Raw genomic sequence first — 22911 nt, 5'->3', positions numbered from 1 at the left:
GGGAGGTGTATTTACAGAGTGAGCTGGAATGGGGGTGGTGTATTTACACACTAAGCCTGGATGGGGGAGATGTATTTACAAACTGAGCCGGGATGGGGGAGGTGTATTTACACACTGAGCTGGGATGGGGGAGGTGTATTTACACACTGACCCGGGGTGGGGGATGTGTATTTACAGACTGAGCCGGGATGGGGGAGGTGTATTCACACACTGAGCAGGGATGGGGGAGGTGAATTTACACACTGACCCGGGGTGGGGGAAGTGCATTTACATACTGAGCCGGGATGGGGGAGGTGTGTTTACACACTGAGCTGGGGTGGGGGAGGTGTATTTACACACTGAGCAGGGATGGGGGAGGTGTATTTACACACTGAGCTTGGATGGGTGTGGTGTATTTACACACTGAGCCGGGATGGGGGAGGTGTATTTACACACTGAGCCGTGGTGGAGGAGGTATATTTACACACTGAGGCGGCGCGGGGGAGGTGTATTTACACACTGACCCTGGGTGGGGGAGGTGTATTTACATACTGACCCGGGATGGGGAAAATGTATTTACACACTGAGCCGGGATGGGGGAGGTGAATTTACACACTGAGCTGGGGTGGGGGAGGTGTATTTACACACTGAGCTGGGGTGGGGGAAGTGTATTTACACAGTGAGCCGGGATGGGGGAGGTGTATTTACACACTGAGCCGTGGTGGGGGAGGTGTATTTTCACACTGAGCTGGGGTGGGGGAGGTGTATTTACACACTGAGCAGGGATGCGGGTGGTGTATTTACACAGTGAGCTGGGATGGGGGAGGTGTATTTACACATTGAGCCGGGATGGGGGAGGTGTATTTACACAGTGAGCCGGGGTGGGGGAGGTGTATTTACACACTGAGCCGGGGTGGGGGAGGTGTATTTTCACACTGAGCCGGGGTGGGGGAGGTGTATTTACACACTGAGCAGGGATGCGGGCGGTGTATTTACACAGTGAGCTGGGATGGGGGAGGTGTATTTACACACTGAGCCGGGATGGGGGAGGTGTATTTACACACTGATCCGGGATGGGGGAGTTGTATTTACACACTGAGCCGGGGTGGGGGAGGTGTATTTACACACTGAGCAGGGATGGGGGAGGTGTATTTACAGAGTGAGCTGGAATGGGGGTGGTGTATTTACACACTAAGCCTGGATGGGGGAGATGTATTTACAAACTGAGCCGGGATGGGGGAGGTGTATTTACACACTGAGCTGGGATGGGGGAGGTGTATTTACACACTGACCCGGGGTGGAGGATGTGTATTTACAGACTGAGCCGGGATGGGGGAGGTGTATTCACACACTGAGCAGGGATGGGGGAGGTGAATTTACACACTGACCCGGGGTGGGGGAAGTGCATTTACATACTGAGCCGGGATGGGGGAGGTGTGTTTACACACTGAGCTGGGGTGGGGGAGGTGTATTTACACACTGAGCAGGGATGGGGGAGGTGTATTTACACACTGAGCTTGGATGGGTGTCGTGTATTTACACACTGAGCAGGGATGGGGGAGGTGTATTTACACACTGAGCCGGGATGGGGGAGGTGTATTTACACACTGTCCCGGGTTGGGGGAGGTGTATTTACACACTGAGCCGGGATGGGGGAGGTGTATTTACACACTGAGCCGGGATGAGGGAGGTGTATTTATACACTGAGCCGGGGTGGGGGAGGTGTATTTACACACTGACCCGTGGTGGGGAAGTGTATTTACACACTGACCCAGCGTGGGGGAGGTGTATTTACACACTGAGCCGTGTTGGGGGAGGTGTACTTACACACTGAGCAGGGATGAGGGAGGTGTATTTACACACTGAGCAGGGATGGGGGAGGTGTATTTACACACTGACCCGGGAAGGGGGAAGTGTATTTACACACTGAGCAGGGATGTGGGAGGTGTATTTACACACTGACCCGGGCCTGGGGTCAGGTGTATTTACACACTGAGCTGGGATGGGGGAGGTGTATTGACACACTGAGCCGGGATGGGGGAGGTGTATTTACACACTGAGCCGGGATGTGGGAGGTGTATTTACACACTGAGCAGGGATGGGGGAGGTGTATTTACTCACTTAGCCGGGGTGGGGGATGTGTATTTACACACTGAGCTGGGATGGGGGAGGTGTATTTACACACTGAGTAGGGATGGGGTAGGTGTATTTACTCACTTACTCGGAGTGGGGGAGGTGTATTTACACATTGAGCCGGGATTGGGGTGGTGTATTTACACACTGAGCCGGGGTTGGGGAGGTGTATTTACACACTGAGCCGGGATGGGGGGAGGGTGTATTTACACACTGACCCGGGATGGGGGAGGTGTATTTACACACTGAGCTGGGATGGGGGAGGTGTATTTACACACTGAGCCGGGGTGGGGGAGGTGTATTTACACACTGAGCCGGTGTGGGGGAGGTGTATTTACACACTGAGCTGCGATGGGGGAGGTGTATTTACACACTGAGCCAGAGTGGGGGGGGGGGGGTGTATTTACACATTGAGCTGGGATGGGGTAGGCGTATTTACACACTGAGCCCGCGTGGGGGGAGGTGCATTTACACACTGACCCGGGGTGGGGGAGGTGTATTTACACACTGAGCAGGGATGGGGGAGGTGTATTTACACACTGACACGGGATGGGGGAGGTGTTTTTACACACTGACCTGGGATGGGGGAGGTGTATTTACACACTGAGCCGGCGTGGGGAGGTGTATTTACACACTGAGCCGGGATGGGGTAGGTGTATTTGCCCACTGACCCGCGGTGGGGGAGGTGTATTTACACTCTGTGCAGGTGTGGGGGGAGGTGTATTTACACACTGATCTGGGGTTAGGGAGGTGTATTTACACACTGACCCGGTATGGGGGAGGCGTATTTACACACTGACCCGGGGTGGGGGAGCTGTATTTACACACTGAGCAGGGATGGGGGAGGTGTATTTACACACTGACACGGGGTGGGGAGGTGTTTTTACACACTGACCTGGGATGGGGGAGGTGTATTTACACGCTGAGCCCGCGTGGGGAGGTGTATTTACACACTGAGCCGGGATGGGGTAGGTGTATTTGCCCACTGACCCGGGGTGGGGGAGGTGTATTTACACACTGAGCCGTGGTTGGGGGAGGTGTATTTACACACCGAGCCGGAATGGGGGAAGTGTATTTATACACTGAGCAGAGATGAGGGAGGTTTATTTACACACTGAGCTGGGGTGGAGGGAGGTGTATTTACACACTGAGCCGGGGTGGGGGAGGTGTATTTACACACTGAGCAGGGATGGGGGAGGTGTATTTACACACTGAGCCGGGGTGGGGGAGGTGTATTTACACACTGAGCTGGGGTGGGGGAGGTGTATTTACACACCGAGTTGGTGTGGAGGGAGGTGTATTTACACACTGACCTGAGGTGGGGGAGGTGTATTTACACACTGATCTGGGATTGGGTGGTGTATTTACACACTGAGTCGGGATTGGGGAGGTGTATTTACATACTGAGCCGGGATGGGGGAGGTCTATTTACACACTGACCCGGGATGGGGGAGGTGTATTTACACACTGAGCCGGGCTGGGGACAGGTGTATTTACACACTGACCCGGGATGGGAGAGGTGTATTTACACACTGAGCCGGGGTGGGGGTGGTGTATTTACACACTGAGCAGGGATGGGGGAGGTGTATTTACAGAGTGAGCTGGAATGGGGGTGGTGTATTTACACACTAAGCCTGGATGGGGGAGATGTATTTACAAACTGAGCCGGGATGGGGGAGGTGTATTTACACACTGAGCTGGGATGGGGGAGGTGTATTTACACACTGACCCGGGGTGGAGGATGTGTATTTACAGACTGAGCCGGGATGGGGGAGGTGTATTCACACACTGAGCAGGGATGGGGGAGGTGAATTTACACACTGACCCGGGGTGGGGGAAGTGCATTTACATACTGAGCCGGGATGGGGGAGGTGTGTTTACACACTGAGCTGGGGTGGGGGAGGTGTATTTACACACTGAGCAGGGATGGGGGAGGTGTATTTACACACTGAGCTTGGATGGGTGTCGTGTATTTACACACTGAGCAGGGATGGGGGAGGTGTATTTACACACTGAGCCGGGATGGGGGAGGTGTATTTACACACTGTCCCGGGTTGGGGGAGGTGTATTTACACACTGAGCCGGGATGGGGGAGGTGTATTTACACACTGAGCCGGGATGAGGGAGGTGTATTTATACACTGAGCCGGGGTGGGGGAGGTGTATTTACACACTGACCCGTTGTGGGGAAGTGTATTTACACACTGACCCAGCGTGGGGGAGGTGTATTTACACACTGAGCCGTGTTGGGGGAGGTGTATTTACACACTGAGCAGGGATGAGGGAGGTGTATTTACACACTGAGCAGGGATGGGGGAGGTGTATTTACACACTGACCCGGGAAGGGGGAAGTGTATTTACACACTGAGCAGGGATGTGGGAGGTGTATTTACACACTGACCCGGGCCTGGGGTCAGGTGTATTTACACACTGAGCTGGGATGGGGGAGGTGTATTGACACACTGAGCCGGGATGGGGGAGGTGTATTTACACACTGAGCCGGGATGTGGGAGGTGTATTTACACACTGAGCAGGGATGGGGGAGGTGTATTTACTCACTTAGCCGGGGTGGGGGATGTGTATTTACACACTGAGCTGGGATGGGGGAGGTGTATTTACACACTGAGTAGGGATGGGGTAGTTGTATTTACTCACTTACTCGGAGTGGGGGAGGTGTATTTACACATTGAGCCGGGATTGGGGTGGTGTATTTACACACTGAGCCGGGGTTGGGGAGGTGTATTTACACACTGAGCCGGGATGGGGGGAGGGTGTATTTACACACTGACCCGGGATGGGGGAGGTGTATTTACACACTGAGCTGGGATGGGGGAGGTGTATTTACACACTGAGCCGGGGTGGGGGAGGTGTATTTACACACTGAGCCGGTGTGGGGGAGGTGTATTTACACATTGAGCTGGGATGGGGTAGGCGTATTTACACACTGAGCCCGCGTGGGGGGAGGTGCATTTACACACTGACCCGGGGTGGGGGAGGTGTATTTACACACTGAGCAGGGATGGGGGAGGTGTATTTACACACTGACACGGGATGGGGGAGGTGTTTTTACACACTGACCTGGGATGGGGGAGGTGTATTTACACACTGAGCCGGCGTGGGGAGGTGTATTTACACACTGAGCCGTGATGGGGTAGGTGTATTTGCCCACTGACCCGCGGTGGGGGAGGTGTATTTACACTCTGTGCAGGTGTGGGGGGAGGTGTATTTACACACTGATCTGGGGTTAGGGAGGTGTATTTACACACTGACCCGGTATGGGGGAGGCGTATTTACACACTGGCCCGGGGTGGGGGAGCTGTATTTACACACTGAGCAGGGATGGGGGAGGTGTATTTACACACTGACACGGGGTGGGGAGGTGTTTTTACACACTGACCTGGGATGGGGGAGGTGTATTTACACGCTGAGCCCGCGTGGGGAGGTGTATTTACACACTGAGCCGGGATGGGGTAGGTGTATTTGCCCACTGACCCGGGGTGGGGGAGGTGTATTTACACACTGAGCCGTGGTTGGGGGAGGTGTATTTACACACCGAGCCGGAATGGGGGAAGTGTATTTATACACTGAGCAGAGATGAGGGAGGTTTATTTACACACTGAGCTGGGGTGGAGGGAGGTGTATTTACACACTGAGCCGGGGTGGGGGAGGTGTATTTACACACTGAGCAGGGATGGGGGAGGTGTATTTACACACTGAGCCGGGGTGGGGGAGGTGTATTTACACACTGAGCTGGGGTGGGGGAGGTGTATTTACACACCGAGTTGGTGTGGAGGGAGGTGTATTTACACACTGACCTGAGGTGGGGGAGGTGTATTTACACACTGATCTGGGATTGGGTGGTGTATTTACACACTGAGTCGGGATTGGGGAGGTGTATTTACATACTGAGCCGGGATGGGGGAGGTCTATTTACACACTGACCCGGGATGGGGGAGGTGTATTTACACACTGAGCCGGGCTGGGGACAGGTGTATTTACACACTGACCCGGGATGGGAGAGGTGTATTTACACACTGAGCCGGGGTGGGGGTGGTGTATTTACACACTGAGCAGGGATGGGGGAGGTGTATTTACACATTGAGCCGGGATGGGGGAGGTGTATTTACACACTGACCTGGGATGGGGGAGGTGTATTTACACAGTGAGCCGGGATGGGGGAGGTGTATTTACACACTGAGCCGGGGTGGGGGAGGTGTATTTTCACACTGAGCCGGGGTGGGGGAGGTGTATTTACACACTGAGCAGGGATGCGGGCGGTGTATTTACACAGTGAGCTGGGATGGGGGAGGTGTATTTACACATTGAGCCGGGATTGGGGAGGTGTATTTACACAGTGAGCTGGGGTGGGGGAGGTGTGTTTACACACTGAGCCGGGGGTGGGGGAGGTGTATTTTCACACTGAGCCGGGGTGGGGGAGGTGTATTTACACACTGAGCAGGGATGCGGGCGGTGTATTTACACAGTGATCTGGGATGGGGGAGGTGTATTTACACACTGAGCCGGGATGGGGGAGGTGTTTTTACACACTGATCCGGGATGGGGGAGGTGTATTTACACACTGTGCCGGGGTGGGGGAGGTGTATTTACACACTGAGCAGGGATGGGGGAGGTGTATTTACAGAGTGAGCTGGAATGGGGGTGGTGTATTTACACACTAAGCCTGGATGGGGGAGATGTATTTACAAACTGAGCCGGGATGGGGGAGGTGTATTTACACACTGAGCTGGGATGGGGGAAGTGTATTTACACACTGACCCGGGGTTTGGGATGTGTATTTACAGACTGAGCCGGGATGGGGGAGGTGTATTCACACACTGAGCAGGGATGGGGGAGGTGAATTTACACACTGACCCGGGGTGGGGGAAGTGCATTTACATACTGAGCCGGGATGGGGGAGGTGTGTTTACACACTGAGCTGGGGTGGGGGAGGTGTATTTACACACTGAGCAGGGATGGGGGAGGTGTATTTACACACTGAGCTTGGATGGGTGTGGTGTATTTACACACTGAGCCGGGATGGGGGAGGTGTATTTACACACTGAGCCGTGGTGGAGGAGGTGTATTTACACACTGAGGCGGCGCGGGGGAGGTTTATTTACACACTGACCCTGGGTGGGGGAGGTGTATTTACATACTGACCCGGGATGGGGAAAATGTATTTACACACTGAGCCGGGATGGGGGAGGTGTATTTACACACTGACCCTGGGTGGGTGAGGTGTATTTACACACTGAGCTGGGATGGGGGAGATGCATTTACACACTGATCCGGGGTGGCGGAGGTGTATTTACACACTGAGCCAGGTTGGGGGATGTATAATTACAAACTGAGCCGGGGCGGGGGAGGTGTATTTACACACTGAGCAGGGATGGGGGAGGTGTATTTACACACAGAGCCGGGATGGGGGAGGTGTATTTACACACTGTCCCGGGTTGGGGGAGGTGTATTTACACACTGAGCCGGGATGGGGGAGGTGTATTTACACACTGAGCCGGGATGAGGGAGGTTTATTTATACACTGAGCCGGGGTGGGGGAGGTGTATTTACACACTGACCCGTGGTGGGGAAGTGTATTTACACACTGAGCCGGGGTGGGGGGAGGTGCATTTACACACTGACCCGGGGTGGGGGAGGTGTATTTACACACTGAGCAGGGATGGGGGAGGTGTATTTACACACTGACACGGGGTGGGGGAGGTGTTTTTACACACTGACCTGGGATGGGGGAGGTGTATTTACACACTGAGCCGGCGTGGGGAGGTGTATTTACACACTGAGCCGGGATGGGGTAGGTGTATTTGCCCACTGACCCGCGGTGTGGGAGGTGTATTTACACTCTGTGCAGGTGTGGGGGGAGGTGTATTTACACACTGATCTGGGGTTAGGGAGGTGTATTTACACACTGACCCGGTATGGGGGAGGCGTATTTACACACTGACCCAGGGTGGGGGAGCTGTATTTACACACTGAGCAGGGATGGGGGAGGTGTATTTACACACTGACACGGGGTGGGGGAGGTGTTTTTACACACTGACCTGGGATGGGGGAGGTGTATTTACACACTGAGCCGGCGTGGGGAGGTGTATTTACACACTGAGCCGGGATGGGGTAGGTGTATTTGCCCACTGACCCGGGGTGGGGGAGGTGTATTTACACACTGAGCCGTGGTTGGGGGAGGTGTATTTACACACCGAGCCGGAATGGGGGAAGTGTATTTATACACTGAGCAGAGATGAGGGAGGTTTATTTACACACTGAGCTGGGGTGGAGGGAGGTGTATTTACACACTGAGCCGGGGTGGGGGAGGTGTATTTACACACTGCGCAGGGATGGGGGAGGTGTATTTACACACTGAGCCGGGGTGGGGGAGGTGTATTTACACACTGAGCTGGGGTGGGGGAGGTGTATTTACACACCGAGTTGGTGTGGAGGGAGGTGTATTTACACACTGACCTGAGGTGGGGGAGGTGTATTTACACACTGATCTGGGATTGGGTGGTGTATTTACACACTGAGTCGGGATGGGGGAGGTGTATTTACATACTGAGCCGGGATGGGGGAGGTCTATTTACACACTGACCCGGGATGGGGGAGGTGTATTTACACACTGAGCCGGGCTGGGGACAGGTGTATTTACACACTGACCCGGGATGGGAGAGGTGTATTTACACACTGAGCCGGGGTGGGGGAGGTGTATTTACACACTGAGCAGGGATGGGGGAGGTGTATTTACACATTGAGCCGGGATGGGGGAGGTGTATTTACACACTGACCTGGGATGGGGGAGGTGTATTTACACAGTGAGCCGGGATGGGGGAGGTGTATTTACACACTGAGCCGGGGTGGGGGAGGTGTATTTTCACACTGAGCCGGGGTGGGGGAGGTGTATTTACACACTGAGCAGGGATGCGGGCGGTGTATTTACACAGTGAGCTGGGATGGGGGAGGTGTATTTACACATTGAGCCGGGATGGGGGAGGTGTATTTACAAAGTGAGCCGGGGTGGGGGAGGTGTGTTTACACACTGAGCCGGGGTTGGGGGAGGTGTATTTTCACACTGAGCCGGGGTGGGGGAGGTGTATTTACACACTGAGCAGGGATGCGGGCGGTGTATTTACACAGTGATCTGGGATGGGGGAGGTGTATTTACACACTGAGCCGGGATGGGGGAGGTGTATTTACACACTGATCCGGGATGGGGGAGGTGTATTTACACACTGTGCCGGGGTGGGGGAGGTGTATTTACACACTGAGCAGGGATGGGGGAGGTGTATTTACAGAGTGAGCTGGAATGGGGGTGGTGTATTTACACACTAAGCCTGGATGGGGGAGATGTATTTACAAACTGAGCCGGGATGGGGGAGGTGTATTTACACACTGAGCTGGGATGGGGGAGGTGTATTTACACACTGACCCGGGGTGGGGGATGTGTATTTACAGACTGAGCCGGGATGGGGGAGGTGTATTCACACACTGAGCAGGGATGGGGGAGGTGAATTTACACACTGACCCGGGGTGGGGGAAGTGCATTTACATACTGAGCCGGGATGGGGGAGGTGTGTTTACACACTGAGCTGGGGTGGGGGAGGTGTATTTACACACTGAGCAGGGATGGGGGAGGTGTATTTACACACTGAGCTTGGATGGGTGTGGTGTATTTACACACTGAGCCGGGATGGGGGAGGTGTATTTACACACTGAGCCGTGGTGGGGGAGGTGTATTTACACACTGAGGCGGCGCGGGGGCGGTGTATTTACACACTGACCCTGGGTGGGGGAGGTGTATTTACATACTGACCCGGGATGGGGAAAATGTATTTACACACTGAGCCGGGATGGGGGTGGTGTATTTACACACTGACCCTGGGTGGGTGAGGTGTATTTACACACTGAACTGGGATGGGGGAGATGCATTTACACACTGATCCGGGGTGGCGGAGGTGCATTTACACACTGAGCCAGGTTGGGGGATGTGTAATTACAAACTGAGTCGGGGCGCGGGAGGTGTATTTACACACTGAGCAGGGATGGGGGAGGTGTATTTACACACTGAGCCGGGATGGGGGAGGTGTATTTACACACTGTCCCGGGTTGGGGGAGGTGTATTTACACACTGAGCTGGGATGGGGGAGGTGTATTTACACACTGAGCCGGGATGAGGGAGGTGTATTTATACACTGAGCCGGGGTGGGGGAGGTGTATTTACACACTGACCCGTGGTGGGGAAGTGTATTTACACACTGACCCGGGGTGGGGGAGGTGCATTTACACACTGAGCCGGGTTGGGGGAGGTGTATTTACACACTGAGCAGGGATGAGGGAGTTGTATTTACATACTGAGCAGGGATGGGGGAGGTGTATTTACACACTGACCCGGGAAGGGGGAAGTGTATTTACACACTGAGCAGGGTTGTGGGAGGTGTTTTTACGCACTGACCCGGGCCTGGGGTCAGGTGTATTTACACACTGAGCTGGGATGGGGGAGGTGTATTGACACACTGAGCCGGGATGGGGGAGGTGTATTTACACACTGAGCCGGGATGTGGGATTTGTATTTACACACTGAGCAGGGATGGGGGAGGTGTATTTACTCACTTACCCCGGGTGGGGGAAGTGTATTTACACACTGAGCTGGGATGGGGGAGGTGTATTTACACACTGAGCCGGGATGGGGGAGGTGTATTTACACACTGAGCCGGGGTGGGGGAGGTGTATTGACACACTGATCCGGTATGGGGGAGGCGTATTTACACACTGACCCGAGGTGGGGGAGGTGTATTTACACACTGAGCTGGGGTGGGGGAGGTGTATTTACACACTGAGCAGGGATGGGGGAGGTGTATTTACACACTGAGCTGGGATGGGGTAGCTTTATTTACACTCTGACCTGGGGTTGGGGAGGCGTATTTACATACTGAGCCGGGGTGGGGGAGGTGTATTTACACACTGAGCCGGGGTGGGGGAGGTGTATTTACACACTGAGCTGCGATGGGGGAGGTGTATTTACACACTGAGCTAGGGTGGTGGGGGGGGTGTATTTACACATTGAGCTGGGAATGGGGAGGTGTATTTACACACTGAGCCGGGGTGGGGGGAGGTGTATTTACACACTGAGCCGGGGTTGGGGGAGGTGTATTTACACACTGAGCCGGGGTGGGGGGAGGTGTATTTACACACTGAGCTGGGATGGTGGAGGTGTATTTCCACACTGAGCCGGGGTGGGGGGAGGTGTATTTACACACTGAGCCGGGTTGGGGGAGGTGTATATACACACTGACCCTGGGTGGGGGAGGTGTATTTACACACATCCGGGGTGGGTGAGGTGCATTTACACACTGACCCTGGGTGGGGGAGGTGTATTTACACACTGAGCCGGGATTGGGGAAGTGTATTTACGCACTGAGCAGGTATGGGGGAGGTGTATTTACACACTGAGCCGGTGTGGGGGAGGTGTATTTACACACTGAGCTGCGATGGGGGAGATGTATTTACACACTGAGCCAGGGTGGGGGGGGTGTATTTACACATTGAGCTGGGATGGGGGAGGTGTATTTACACACTGAGCCGGGGTGGGGGGATGTGTATTTACACACTGAGCCGGGGTGGGGGAGGTGTATTTACACACTGAGCCGGGGTGGGGGAGGTGTATTTACACACTGATCCGGGGTGGGGGGAGGTGTATTTACACACTGAGCTGGGATGGGGGAGGTGTATTTACACACTGAGCCTGGGTGGGGGGAGGTGTATTTACACACTGAGCTGGGATGGGGGAGGTGTATTTACACTCTGACCCGGAATGGGGGAGGTGTATTTACACACTGAGCTGGGGTGGGTGATGTGTATTTACACACTGACCCGGGATGGTGGAGGTTTATTTACACCCTGAGCCGGGGTGGGGTGATGTATTTACACACTGAGCCGGCTTGGGGGATGTGTATTTACACACTGACCCGGTGTGGGGGAGGTGTATTTACACACTGAGCAGGGATGGGGGAGGTGTATTTACACACTGAGCAGGGATGGGGGAGGTGTATTTACACACTGAGCTGGGATGGGGGAGGTGTATTTACACACTGAGCTGGGATGGGAGAGGTGTATTTACACACTGAGCCGGGGTGGGGGAGGTGTATTTACACACTGAGCTGGGATGGGGGAGGTGTATTTACCCACTGAGCCGGGATGGGGGAGGTGTATTTACACACTGAGCCGGGGTGGGGGAGGTGTATTTACACACTGAGCTGGGATGGGGGAGGTGTGTTTACACACTGAGCCGGGATGGCGGAGGTGTATTTACACACTGAGTTGGGATGGGGGAGGTGAATTTACACACTGAGCCGCGCTGGGGGAGGTGTATTTACACACTGACCCGTGGTGGGGGAGGTGTATTTACACACTGACCCTGGATGGGGGAGGTGTATTTACACACTGACCCGGGGCTGGGTTCAGGTGTATTTACACACTCACCTGGGGTGGGGGAGGGTTATTTACACACTGAGCTGGTGTGGAGGAGGTGTATGTACACACCAAACTGTTTTGGTGGATGTATATGTACACATGGGCCACCAGGAAGACTTATTCGTTCACATTGCCTGTGTTAGTATTGGAGTTTCTGTCAAAGTTTTTTTCGAATGGCTCTAATAAAAGTATTTTGTTCTCCTTTCAGATGGAGTTTGTTGGTAAATCTGGTGATAGTGGAGGTGGGATGTTTGTAATCAGTATCCTTTTTAGCTATTTCTGTGGAGACTGCTCCCTCTGTTCAGAAAGAGCACTCTGAGTTCTCCAGCTACCACGTCATCTTCCTCCATTTAATAGTCCGAAATCTTCAAGCATGTTACACTTGTTACACATCACAAGCAGTTGGAAGCTTCCAGATTCCCTGCTTTCACACAAAATACTTCTAAAGTAAAGATGTACAAATATTTTCCAAGATAGAGACATCAATCTGTGTAAAATATCTCCCTGAGAGAGACACCAGTCAGTGTACAGATATCTCTCTGAGAGAGAGAGAGACTGAGAGACACCAGTGTACAGACATCTCCCTGAGAGAGAGAGGGGACTGAGAGACACCAGTCAGTGTACAGATATCTCCCTGAGAGAGCGAGGTACTGAGAGACATCAGTCAGTGTGCAGATATCCCCCTGAGAGGGAACTGAGAGACACCAGTCAGTGTACAGATATCTCCCTGAGAGAGAGGGACTGCGAGACACCAGTCAGTGTACAGATATCTCTCTGAGAGAGAGAGAGAGTGCGAGACACCAGTCAGTGTACAGATATCCTCCTGAGAGGTAACTGAGAGACACCAGTGTACAGATATCTCCCTGAGAGAGAGAGGGACTGAGAGACACCAGTCAGTGTAGATATCCCCCTGAGAGGGAACTGAGAGACACCAGTCAGTGTACAGATATCTCCCTGAGAGAGAGAGGCTGAGAGACACCAGTCAGTGTACAGATACACCCCTGAGAGAGAGAGGCTGAGAGACACCAGCCAGTGTCCAGATATCTCCCTGAGAGAGAGAGGGACTGAGAGACACCAGTCAGTGTACAGATACCCCCCTGAGAGGGAATTGGGAGACACCAGTCTGTGTACAGATATCCCCCTGAGAGAGAGAGAGGGACTGAGAGACACCAGTCAGTGTACAGATATCCCCCTGAGAGAGAGAAGGGACTGAGAGACACCAGTCAGTGTACAGATATCTCCCTGAGAGGGAACTGAGAGACACCAGTCAGTGTACAGATATCTCCCTGAGAGAGAGGGGACTGAGAAACACCAGTCAGTATACAGATATCTCCCTGAGAGAGAGGTGACTGAGAAACACCAGTCAGTATACAGATATCTCCCTGAGAGAGAGGGGACTGAGAGACACCAGTCAATGTACAGATATCTCCCTGAGAGAGAGAGGGACTGAGACACACCAGTCAGTGTACAGATATCCCCCTGAGAGGGAACTGAGAGACACCAGTCAGTGTACAGATATCTCCCTGAGAGAGAGGGGACTGAGAGACACCAGTCAGTGTACAGATATCTCCCTGAGAGAGAGAGGCTGAGAGACACCAGTCAGTGTACAGATATCTCCATGAGAGAGAGAGACTGAGAGACACCAGTCAGTGTACAGATATCTCCCTGAGAGAGAGAGAGACTGAGAGACACCAGTCAGTGTACAGATATCTCCCTGAGAGAGACAGGGGACAGAGAGACACCGGTCAGTGTACAGATATCTCCCTGAGAGAGAGGGACTGAGGGACACCAGTCAGTGTACAGATATCTCCCTGAGAGAGAGAGGGGACTGAGAGACACCAGTCAGTGTACAGATATCTCTCAGAGAGAGGGGACTGAGAGACACCAGTCAGTGTACAGATATCTCCCTGAGAGAGAGAGAGAGAGGGGACTGAGAGACACCAGTCAGTGTACAGATATCTCCCTGAGAGAGAGAGGGGACTGAGAGACACCAGTCAGTGTACAGATATCTCCCTGAGAGAGAGAGGCTGAGAGACACCAGTCAGTGTACAGATATCTCCATGAGAATGAGAGACTGAGAGACACCAGTCAGTGTACAGATATCTCCCTGAGAGAGAGAGAGACTGAGAGACACCAGTCAGTGTACAGATATCTCCCTGAGAGAGACAGGGGACAGAGAGACACCGGTCAGTGTACAGATATCTCCCTGAGAGAGAGGGACTGAGAGACACCAGTCAGTGTACAGATATCTCCCTGAGAGAGAGAGGGGACTGAGAGACACCAGTCAGTGTACAGATATCTCTCAGAGAGAGGGGACTGAGAGACACCAATCAGTGGACAGATATCTCCCTGAGAGAGAGGGGACTGAGAGACACCATTCAGTGTACAGATATCTCCCTGAGACAGAGAGGGGACTGAGAGACACCAGTCAGTGTACAGATATCTCTCTGAGAGAGAGAGGGGACTGAAGGACACCAGTCAGTGTACAGATATCTACCTGAGAGAGAGAGAGGACTGAGAGACACCAGTCAGTGTACAGATATCTCCCTGAGAGTGAGGGGACTGAGGGACACCAGTCAGTGTACAGATATCTCCCTGAGAGAGAGAGAGAGACTGAGAGACACCAGTCAGTGTACAGATATCTCCCTGAGGGAGAGGGACTGAGAGACACCAGTCAGTGTACAGATATCTCCCTGAGAGAGGGGACTGAGAGACACCAATCAGTGTACAGATATCTCCCTGAGAGAGAGAGGGGACTGAGAGACACCAGTCAGTGTACAGATATCTCCCTGAGAGAGAGAGAGACTGAGAGACACCAGTCAGTGTACAGATAGCTCCCTGAGAGAGAGAGAGGACTGAGAGACACCAGTCAGTGTACAGATATCTCCCTGAGAGTGAGAGAGAGACTGGGAGACACCAGTCAGTGTACAGATATCTCCCTGAGAGAGAGAGGGGACTGAGAGACACCAGTCAGTGTACAGATATCTCCCTGAGGGAGAGGGACTGAGAGACACCAGTCAGTGTACAGATATCTCTCAGAGAGAGAGAGGGGACTGAGGGACACCAGTCAGTGTACAGATATCTACCTGAGAGAGAGAGGGGACTGAGAGACACCAGTCAGTGTACAGATATCTCCCTGAGAGAGAGGGGACTGAGAGACACCAGTCAGTGTACAGATATCTCCCTGAGAGAGAGAGGGGACTGAGAGACACCAGTCAGTGTACAGATATCTCCCTGAGAGAGAGAGGCGACAGAGAGACACCAGTCAGTGTACAGATATCTCCCTGAGAGAGAGAGAGAGAGAGAGAGAGAGGGGACTGAGAGACACCATTCAGTGTACAGATATCTCCCTGAGACGGAGAGGGGACTGAGAGACACCAGTCAGTGTACAGATATCTCTCTGAGAGAGAGAGGGGACTGAAGGACACCAGTCAGTGTACAGATATCTACCTGAGAGAGAGAGAGAGGACTGAGAGACACCAGTCAGTGTACAGATATCTCCCTGAGAGTGAGGGGACTGAGGGACACCAGTCAGTGTACAGATATCTACCTGAGAGAGAGAGAGGACTGAGAGACACCAGTCAGTGTACAGATATCTCCCTGAGAGAGAGAGGGGACTGAGAGACACCAGTCAGTGTACAGATATCTCCCTGAGAGAGAGAGGGGACTGAGAGACACCAGTCAGTGTACAGATATCTCCCTGAGAGAGAGAGAGGCAACAGAGAGACACCAGTCAGTGTACAGATATCTCCCTGAGAGAGCGAGGGGACTGAGAGACACCAGTCAGTGTACAGATATCTCCCTGAGAGAGAGAGAGGCAACAGAGAGACACCAGTCAGTGTACAGATATCCCCCTGAGAGAGCGAGGGGACTGAGAGACACCAGCCAGTGTACAGATATCTCCCTGAGAGAGTGAGGGGACAGAGAGACACCGGTCAGTGTACAGATATCTCCCTGAGAGAGAGAGGGGACTGAGAGACACCAGCCAGTGTATAGATATCTCCCTGAGAGAGTGAGGGGACAGAGAGACACCGGTCAGTGTACAGAGATCTCCCTGAGAGAGGGACTGAGACACCAGTCAGTGTACAGGTATCTCCCTGAGAGAGGGGGGACTGAGAGACACCAGCCAGTGTACAGATATCTCCCTGAGAGAGAGAGGCTGAGAGACACCAGTCAGTGTACAGATATCTCCCTGATAGAGAGAGGCTGAGAGACACCAGTCAGTGTACAGATATCTCCCTGAGAGAGAGAGAGAGAGAGAGAGGGGACTGAGAGACACCATTCAGTGTACAGATATCTCCCTGAGACGGAGAGGGGACTGAGAGACACCAGTCAGTGTACAGATATCTCTCTGAGAGAGAGAGGGGACTGAAGGACACCAGTCAGTGTACAGATATCTACCTGAGAGAGAGAGAGGACTGAGAGACACCAGTCAGTGTACAGATATCTCCCTGAGAGTGAGGGGACTGAGGGACACAGTCAGTGTACAGATATCTACCTGAGAGAGTGAGAGGACTGAGAGACACCAGTCAGTGTACAGATATCTCCCTGAGAGAGAGAGGGGACTGAGAGACACCAGTCAGTGTACAGATATCTCCCTGAGAGAGAGAGGGGACTGAGAGACACCAGTCAGTGTACAGATATCTCCCTGAGAGAGAGAGAGGCAACAGAGAGACACCAGTCAGTGTACAGATATCTCCCTGAGAGAGCGAGGGGACTGAGAGACACCAGTCAGTGTACAGATATCTCCCTGAGAGAGAGAGAGGCAACAGAGAGACACCAGTCAGTGTACAGATATCCCCCTGAGAGAGCGAGGGGACTGAGAGACACCAGCCAGTGTACAGATATCTCCCTGAGAGAGTGAGGGGACAGAGAGACACCGGTCAGTGTACAGATATCTCCCTGAGAGAGAGAGGGGACTGAGAGACACCAGCCAGTGTATAGATATCTCCCTGAGAGAGTGAGGAGACAGAGAGACACCGGTCAGTGTACAGAGATCTCCCTGAGAGAGGGACTGAGACACCAGTCAGTGTACAGGTATCTCCCTGAGAGAGGGGGGACTGAGAGACACCAGCCAGTGTACAGATATCTCCCTGAGAGAGAGAGGCTGAGAGACACCAGTCAGTGTACAGATATCTCCCTGAGAGAGTGAGGGGACAGAGAGACACCGGTCAGTGTACAGATATCTCCCTGAGAGAGTGAGGGGACTGAGAGACACCACACTACAAATTTTTCTAATATTTCCCGACAGCTTTTGCTGTATTCAGTGTGTAGGTTCCTTAATGCTGCGCTGATCTCCATCGTGCTCTTGCTTCACTTGCACGGGCAACAGTGGAGTCCGTTGTACAGGAAAGGTAAGTTGGTTTGTGACAGAGGCCATTCAGCCCATCATATCTGTGCTATTGTCGTAAACAGAGTTTCCTGCCCTGTCTGTTATCTTTTACAATGTGCAGTAGAAACCTGTCTGATTTATCCCCCTCTGTAATCCCAGGGTGCAGAGACCAGGCCAGGGAGGTACTGTGGGATCTTCCTGCTCAATACCACGCTGGGTAAGATCAGCTCACATCCCAGGCCAGGCAGGGATGGTAGGATCTTCCAGCTCTGCTTTCCCTGAGCAATGAGCTATCTTATTGGTACAGCCCCATTACAAACACATGAATTAGGAGCAGGAGTAGCTCACTCAACTCTTCAAGCTTGTTCCACAATTCACTAAGATCATGGCTGATCTGATTGTCGTCTACTGCTGATAACCTTTCACCCCCGAGTGAATCAGGAATCTAGCTCTGCTTTAAAAATATTTAATGATTCTGTTTCCACTACCTTTTGAGGGAGAGAGTTCCAAAGACTCACCATCGTCTGAGAGAAAAAAATTCTCATCATCTCTGTTATAAATGAGGGACCCTTTATTTTTAACCCATGACTCCTAGTTCTAGATTCTAGATTCTCCCAGAAGAGGAAACATCCTCTCCACATCCCCCCTGTCAAGACCCCTCAGGACCTTAAAGGTTTCAATCAAGTCACCTCTCACTCTTCTAAACTCCAGTGGAAACAAGCCCAGCCTGTCCATCCTGCCCATTCCAGGTATTAGTCTGGTAAACCTTCTCTGAACTGCTTCTAATGCATTTGCATCCTTCCTTAAATAAGGAGACCAGTACAGTACACAATACTCCAGATGTGGTCTCGCCAGTGCCCTGTGTAACTGAAGCATAACCTCCCTACTTTTGTATTCAATTCCCCTCCCAATAAATAACATTCCAATAGCTTTCCTAGTGACCTGCTGTACCTACATACTATCCTTTTGTGATTCATGCACTAGGACACCCAGATCCCTCTGCATCTCAGAGCTCTGCAGTCTCACCATTGAGAGAATTTTTAAAAAATTCTTCCTGCTAAAATGGACAATTTCACATTTGCCCACGTTATACTCCCATTTGCCAGATCTTTGCCCACTCGGATAACTTATCAATGTCACTTTGTAGCCTCCTTACATCCTCCTCACAATTTACTTTCCCACCTATCCTTGTATTGTCAGCAAATTTAGCCACCATTCCTTGGGCTCCTTCAAGTCAGGCATATAAATTATAAAAATATGAGGCCCCAGCACTGATCCCCGAGGCTCATCACTCAATACATCCTGTCAACCAAAAAAAGAGGCATTTCTGGCTACCCTCTGCTTCCTGTTAGCCAGCCAATCTTCAATCCACGCCCCTGCACCATGATCTTTTATTTTCTGCAATAATCTTTGATGTGGCACCCTATCAAATGCCTTCTGGAAATCTAAGTACAGCACATCCAGCAGTTCCCCTTTATCCACAGCACATGTGACTCCTTCAAAGAACTCCGGTTAAACATGATTTCCCTTTCACAAAACCATGTTGACTCTGCCTGATTGTCTTAAGCGTTTCTAGGTGCCCTGCTATATCATCTGTAATAATAGCTTCTAACATTTTCCCTATGACAGATGTTAAGCTAACTGGCCTGTAATTTCCTGCTTCCTGTCTCCCTTTTTGAATAAAGGAATTACATTTGCTATTTTCCAACCTAATGTATCCTTCCCCGAATCTAGGGAATTTTGGAAAATTAAAACCAACACATCAACCATTTCACTAGCCACTTTGCTCAAGACCCTAGGATGAAGTCCATCAGGACCCGGGCACTCGTCAGTCCGCAGCTCCAGCAATTTACTCAGTACCACTTCTCTGGTGATTGTAATTTTCCTGAGTTCCTCCCTCCCCTCCATTTCCTGATTTACAGCTATTTCTGGGATGTTACTTGTATCCTCTATAGTGAAGACCAATGCAAAATATCTCAAACAAAAACAGAATTACCTGGAAAAACTCAGCAGGTCTGGCTGCATCGGCGGAGAAGAAAAGAGTTGACGTTTCGAGTCCTCATGACCCTTTGACAGAACTTGAGTTCGAGTCCAAGAAAGAGTTGAAATATAAGCTGGTTTAAGGTGTGTGTGTGTGGGGGGGCGGAAAGAGAGAGAGACAGAGAGGTGGAGGGGGGTGGGTGTGGTTATAGGGACAAACAAGCAGTGATAGAAGCAGATCATCAAAAGATGTCAACGACAATAGTACAATAGAACACATAGGTGTTAAAGTTAAAGTTGGTGATATTATCTAAACGAATGTGCTAATTAAGAATGGATGGTAGGGCACTGAAGGTATAGCTCTAGTGGGGGTTTATTTTTATATAATGGAAATAGGTGGGAAAAGGAAAATCTTTATAATTTATTGGAAAAAAAAGGGAAGGGGGAAAACAGAAAGGGGGTGGGGATGGGGGAGGGAGCTCACGACCTAAAGTTGTTGAATTCAATATTCAGTCCGGAAGGCTGTAAAGTCCCTAGTCGGAAGATGAGGTGTTGTTCCTCCAGTTTACGTTGGGCTTCACTGGAACAATGCAGCAAGCCAAAGACAGACATGTGGGCAAGAGAGCAGGGTGGAGTGTTAAATTGGCAAGCGACAGGGAGGTTTGGGTCATTCTTGCGGACAGACCCCAGGTGTTCTGCAAAGCGGTCGCCCAGTTTACGTTTGGTCTCTCCAATGTAGAGGAGACCACATTGGGAGCAACGAATGCAGTAGACTAAGTTGGGGGAAATGCAAGTGAAATGCTGCTTCACTTGAAAGGAGTGTTTGGGTCCTTGGACGGTCAGGAGAGAGGAAGTGAAGGGGCAGGTGTTGCATCTTTTGCGTGGGCATGGGGTGGTGCCATAGGAGGGGGTTGAGGAGTAGGGGGTGATGGAGGAGTGGACCAGGGTGTCCCGGAGGGAGCGATCCCTACGGAATGCCGATAAGGGGGGTGAAGGGAAGATGTGTTTGGTGGTGGCATCATGCTGGAGTTGGCGGAAATGGCGGAGGATGATCCTTTGAATGCGGAGGCTGGTGGGGTGATAAGTGAGGACAAGGGGGACCCTATCATGTTTCTGGGAGGGAGGAGAAGGAGTGAGGGCGGATGCGTGGGAGATGGGCCGGACACGGTTGAGGGCCCTGTCAACGACCGTGGGTGGAAAACCTCGGTTAAGGAAGAAGGAGGACATGTCAGAGGAACTGTTTTTGAATGTAGCATCATCGGAACAGATGCGACGGAGGCGAAGGAACTGAGAGAATGGGATGGAGTCCTTACAGGAAGCGGGGTGTGAGGAGCTGTAGTCGAGATAGCTGTGGGAGTCGGTGGGTTTGTAATGGATATTGGTGGACAGTCTATCACCAGAGATTGAGACAGAGAGGTCAAGGAAGGGAAGGGAAGTGTCAGAGATGGACCACGTGAAAATGATGGAGGGGTGGAGATTGGAAGCAAAATTAATAAATTTTTCCAAGTCCCGACGAGAGAATGAAGCGGCACCGAAGTAATCATCGATGTACCGGAGAAAGAGTTGTGGAAGGGGGCCGGAGTAGGACTGCAACAGTTTTTATAATAATGCAAAATATCTGTTCAATTCATCTGCCATCTCCTATATTTTCCATCATTAATTCCCCAGACTCACTTTCTATAGGACCAATGCCTACTTTGTTAACTCTTCTTATTCAAATATCGATAGAAGCTCTTACTATGACTTTTTATTTCCAGCTAGCTTTCTCTCCTACTCTAATTTTTCCCTCCTCATTGATCTTTTAGTCATTCTTTGCTGTTCTTTACATTCTGTCCAATCTTCTGACTTGCTGCCCATCTTTGCGCAATTATATGCTTTTTCTTTAAGTGTTTTATTAACCACGGATGGTGGTTCTCCCTTGGAAGTTTTCTTATTGGAATTTGTCTATTCTGTGTATTCTGAAATACCCCCTTGAAAATCTGCTACACCACCCCCACAAGTGACTTTTCGCCTTTGTTGTTTCTCATCTCAACCCAAACTGCTTCTAAATCTGGTTTCCTGAACTTTCCTCTTGAATGCACTAATACCATCATGAATTAACAGAGCCACCCCTCTACCTTTTCCTAGCTTCCTGTCCTTCCTAAATGTCACATACCCTTCAACATTCAGGCCCCAATCCTGCTGCCATGTCTCTCTAATGGCTATCAGATGGTATTTGTTTATTTCTATGTGCGCTATCAGTTCATCTGTTTTGTTTCAAATGCTATGTGTATTTAGATACAGAGTCTTTAATTTTGTCCTTTGATTATTTTTGTAGTGTTTGGCCTTACTTGCTGTTTTATCATTTCCCATATTAATACCTTTCTCTCTTGCCTTGTCTTTACTCTGATATACCACATCTTTCCAAATTTGATTCCTTGCGCCCACTACTTAGTTTAAAGCCCTCTCCACTTCCCTAGTTATGTGGCCCGCTAGGATATCAGTCCCAGCACAGTTCAGGTGTCGACCGTCCCAACAGCATAGCTCCTCTGTTTTTCCCAATTCTGATGCCAGTGCCTCCAAACTGGAACCCATGCCTCCCATACCAGTCTCTGAGCCACACATTTATTTCTCTAATCTTGTTTGTCCTACGCCAGTTTGTGTGTGGCTCAGGTAATAATCCAGAGATTATTACCTTTGAGGTTCTGCTTCTTAATTTGGTGCCTAGCTGCTCATACTGCCAATGCAGAACCTCTTTCCTTGTCCTGCCTATGTCGTTGGTACCAACATGGATCATGACAACTGGATCCTCCCCCTCCCACTGCAAGTTCCTCTCCAGCCCTGAGTAGATGTCCCAAACCCTGGCACTGGGCAGACAAAACAGCCATCTGGACCCTTGCTCTTTGCTACAGAGAACAGTGTCAGTCCCCCTCGCTGTACTGTCCCCTGCTACCACTACATTCCTTTGTGCTCCCCCCACTTGAATGCAGTGCTATGGTCAGTCAGCTTATCCAAACTGCAGCCCCCAGTCTC

General features: G+C 51.6%; 1 protein-coding gene across 1 annotated transcript in view; it reads left to right on the top strand.

The window, feature by feature from the left end:
* polr3c (polymerase (RNA) III (DNA directed) polypeptide C) overlaps positions 1 to 22911 on the top strand; it is a 483038-nt gene that overhangs the window by 86864 nt on the left and 373263 nt on the right. The window contains 2 exon segments of the mRNA XM_041179691.1: positions 12796 to 12847; positions 17881 to 17941. Coding sequence (XP_041035625.1) covers positions 12796 to 12847; positions 17881 to 17941 — 113 coding nt within the window.

The sequence above is a fragment of the Carcharodon carcharias genome, chromosome 36 (assembly GCF_017639515.1).
Source record: "Carcharodon carcharias isolate sCarCar2 chromosome 36, sCarCar2.pri, whole genome shotgun sequence".
In the NCBI taxonomy this organism is placed as follows: Eukaryota; Metazoa; Chordata; class Chondrichthyes; order Lamniformes; family Lamnidae; genus Carcharodon; species Carcharodon carcharias.
This window is presented reverse-complemented; position numbering and strand designations above follow the sequence as displayed.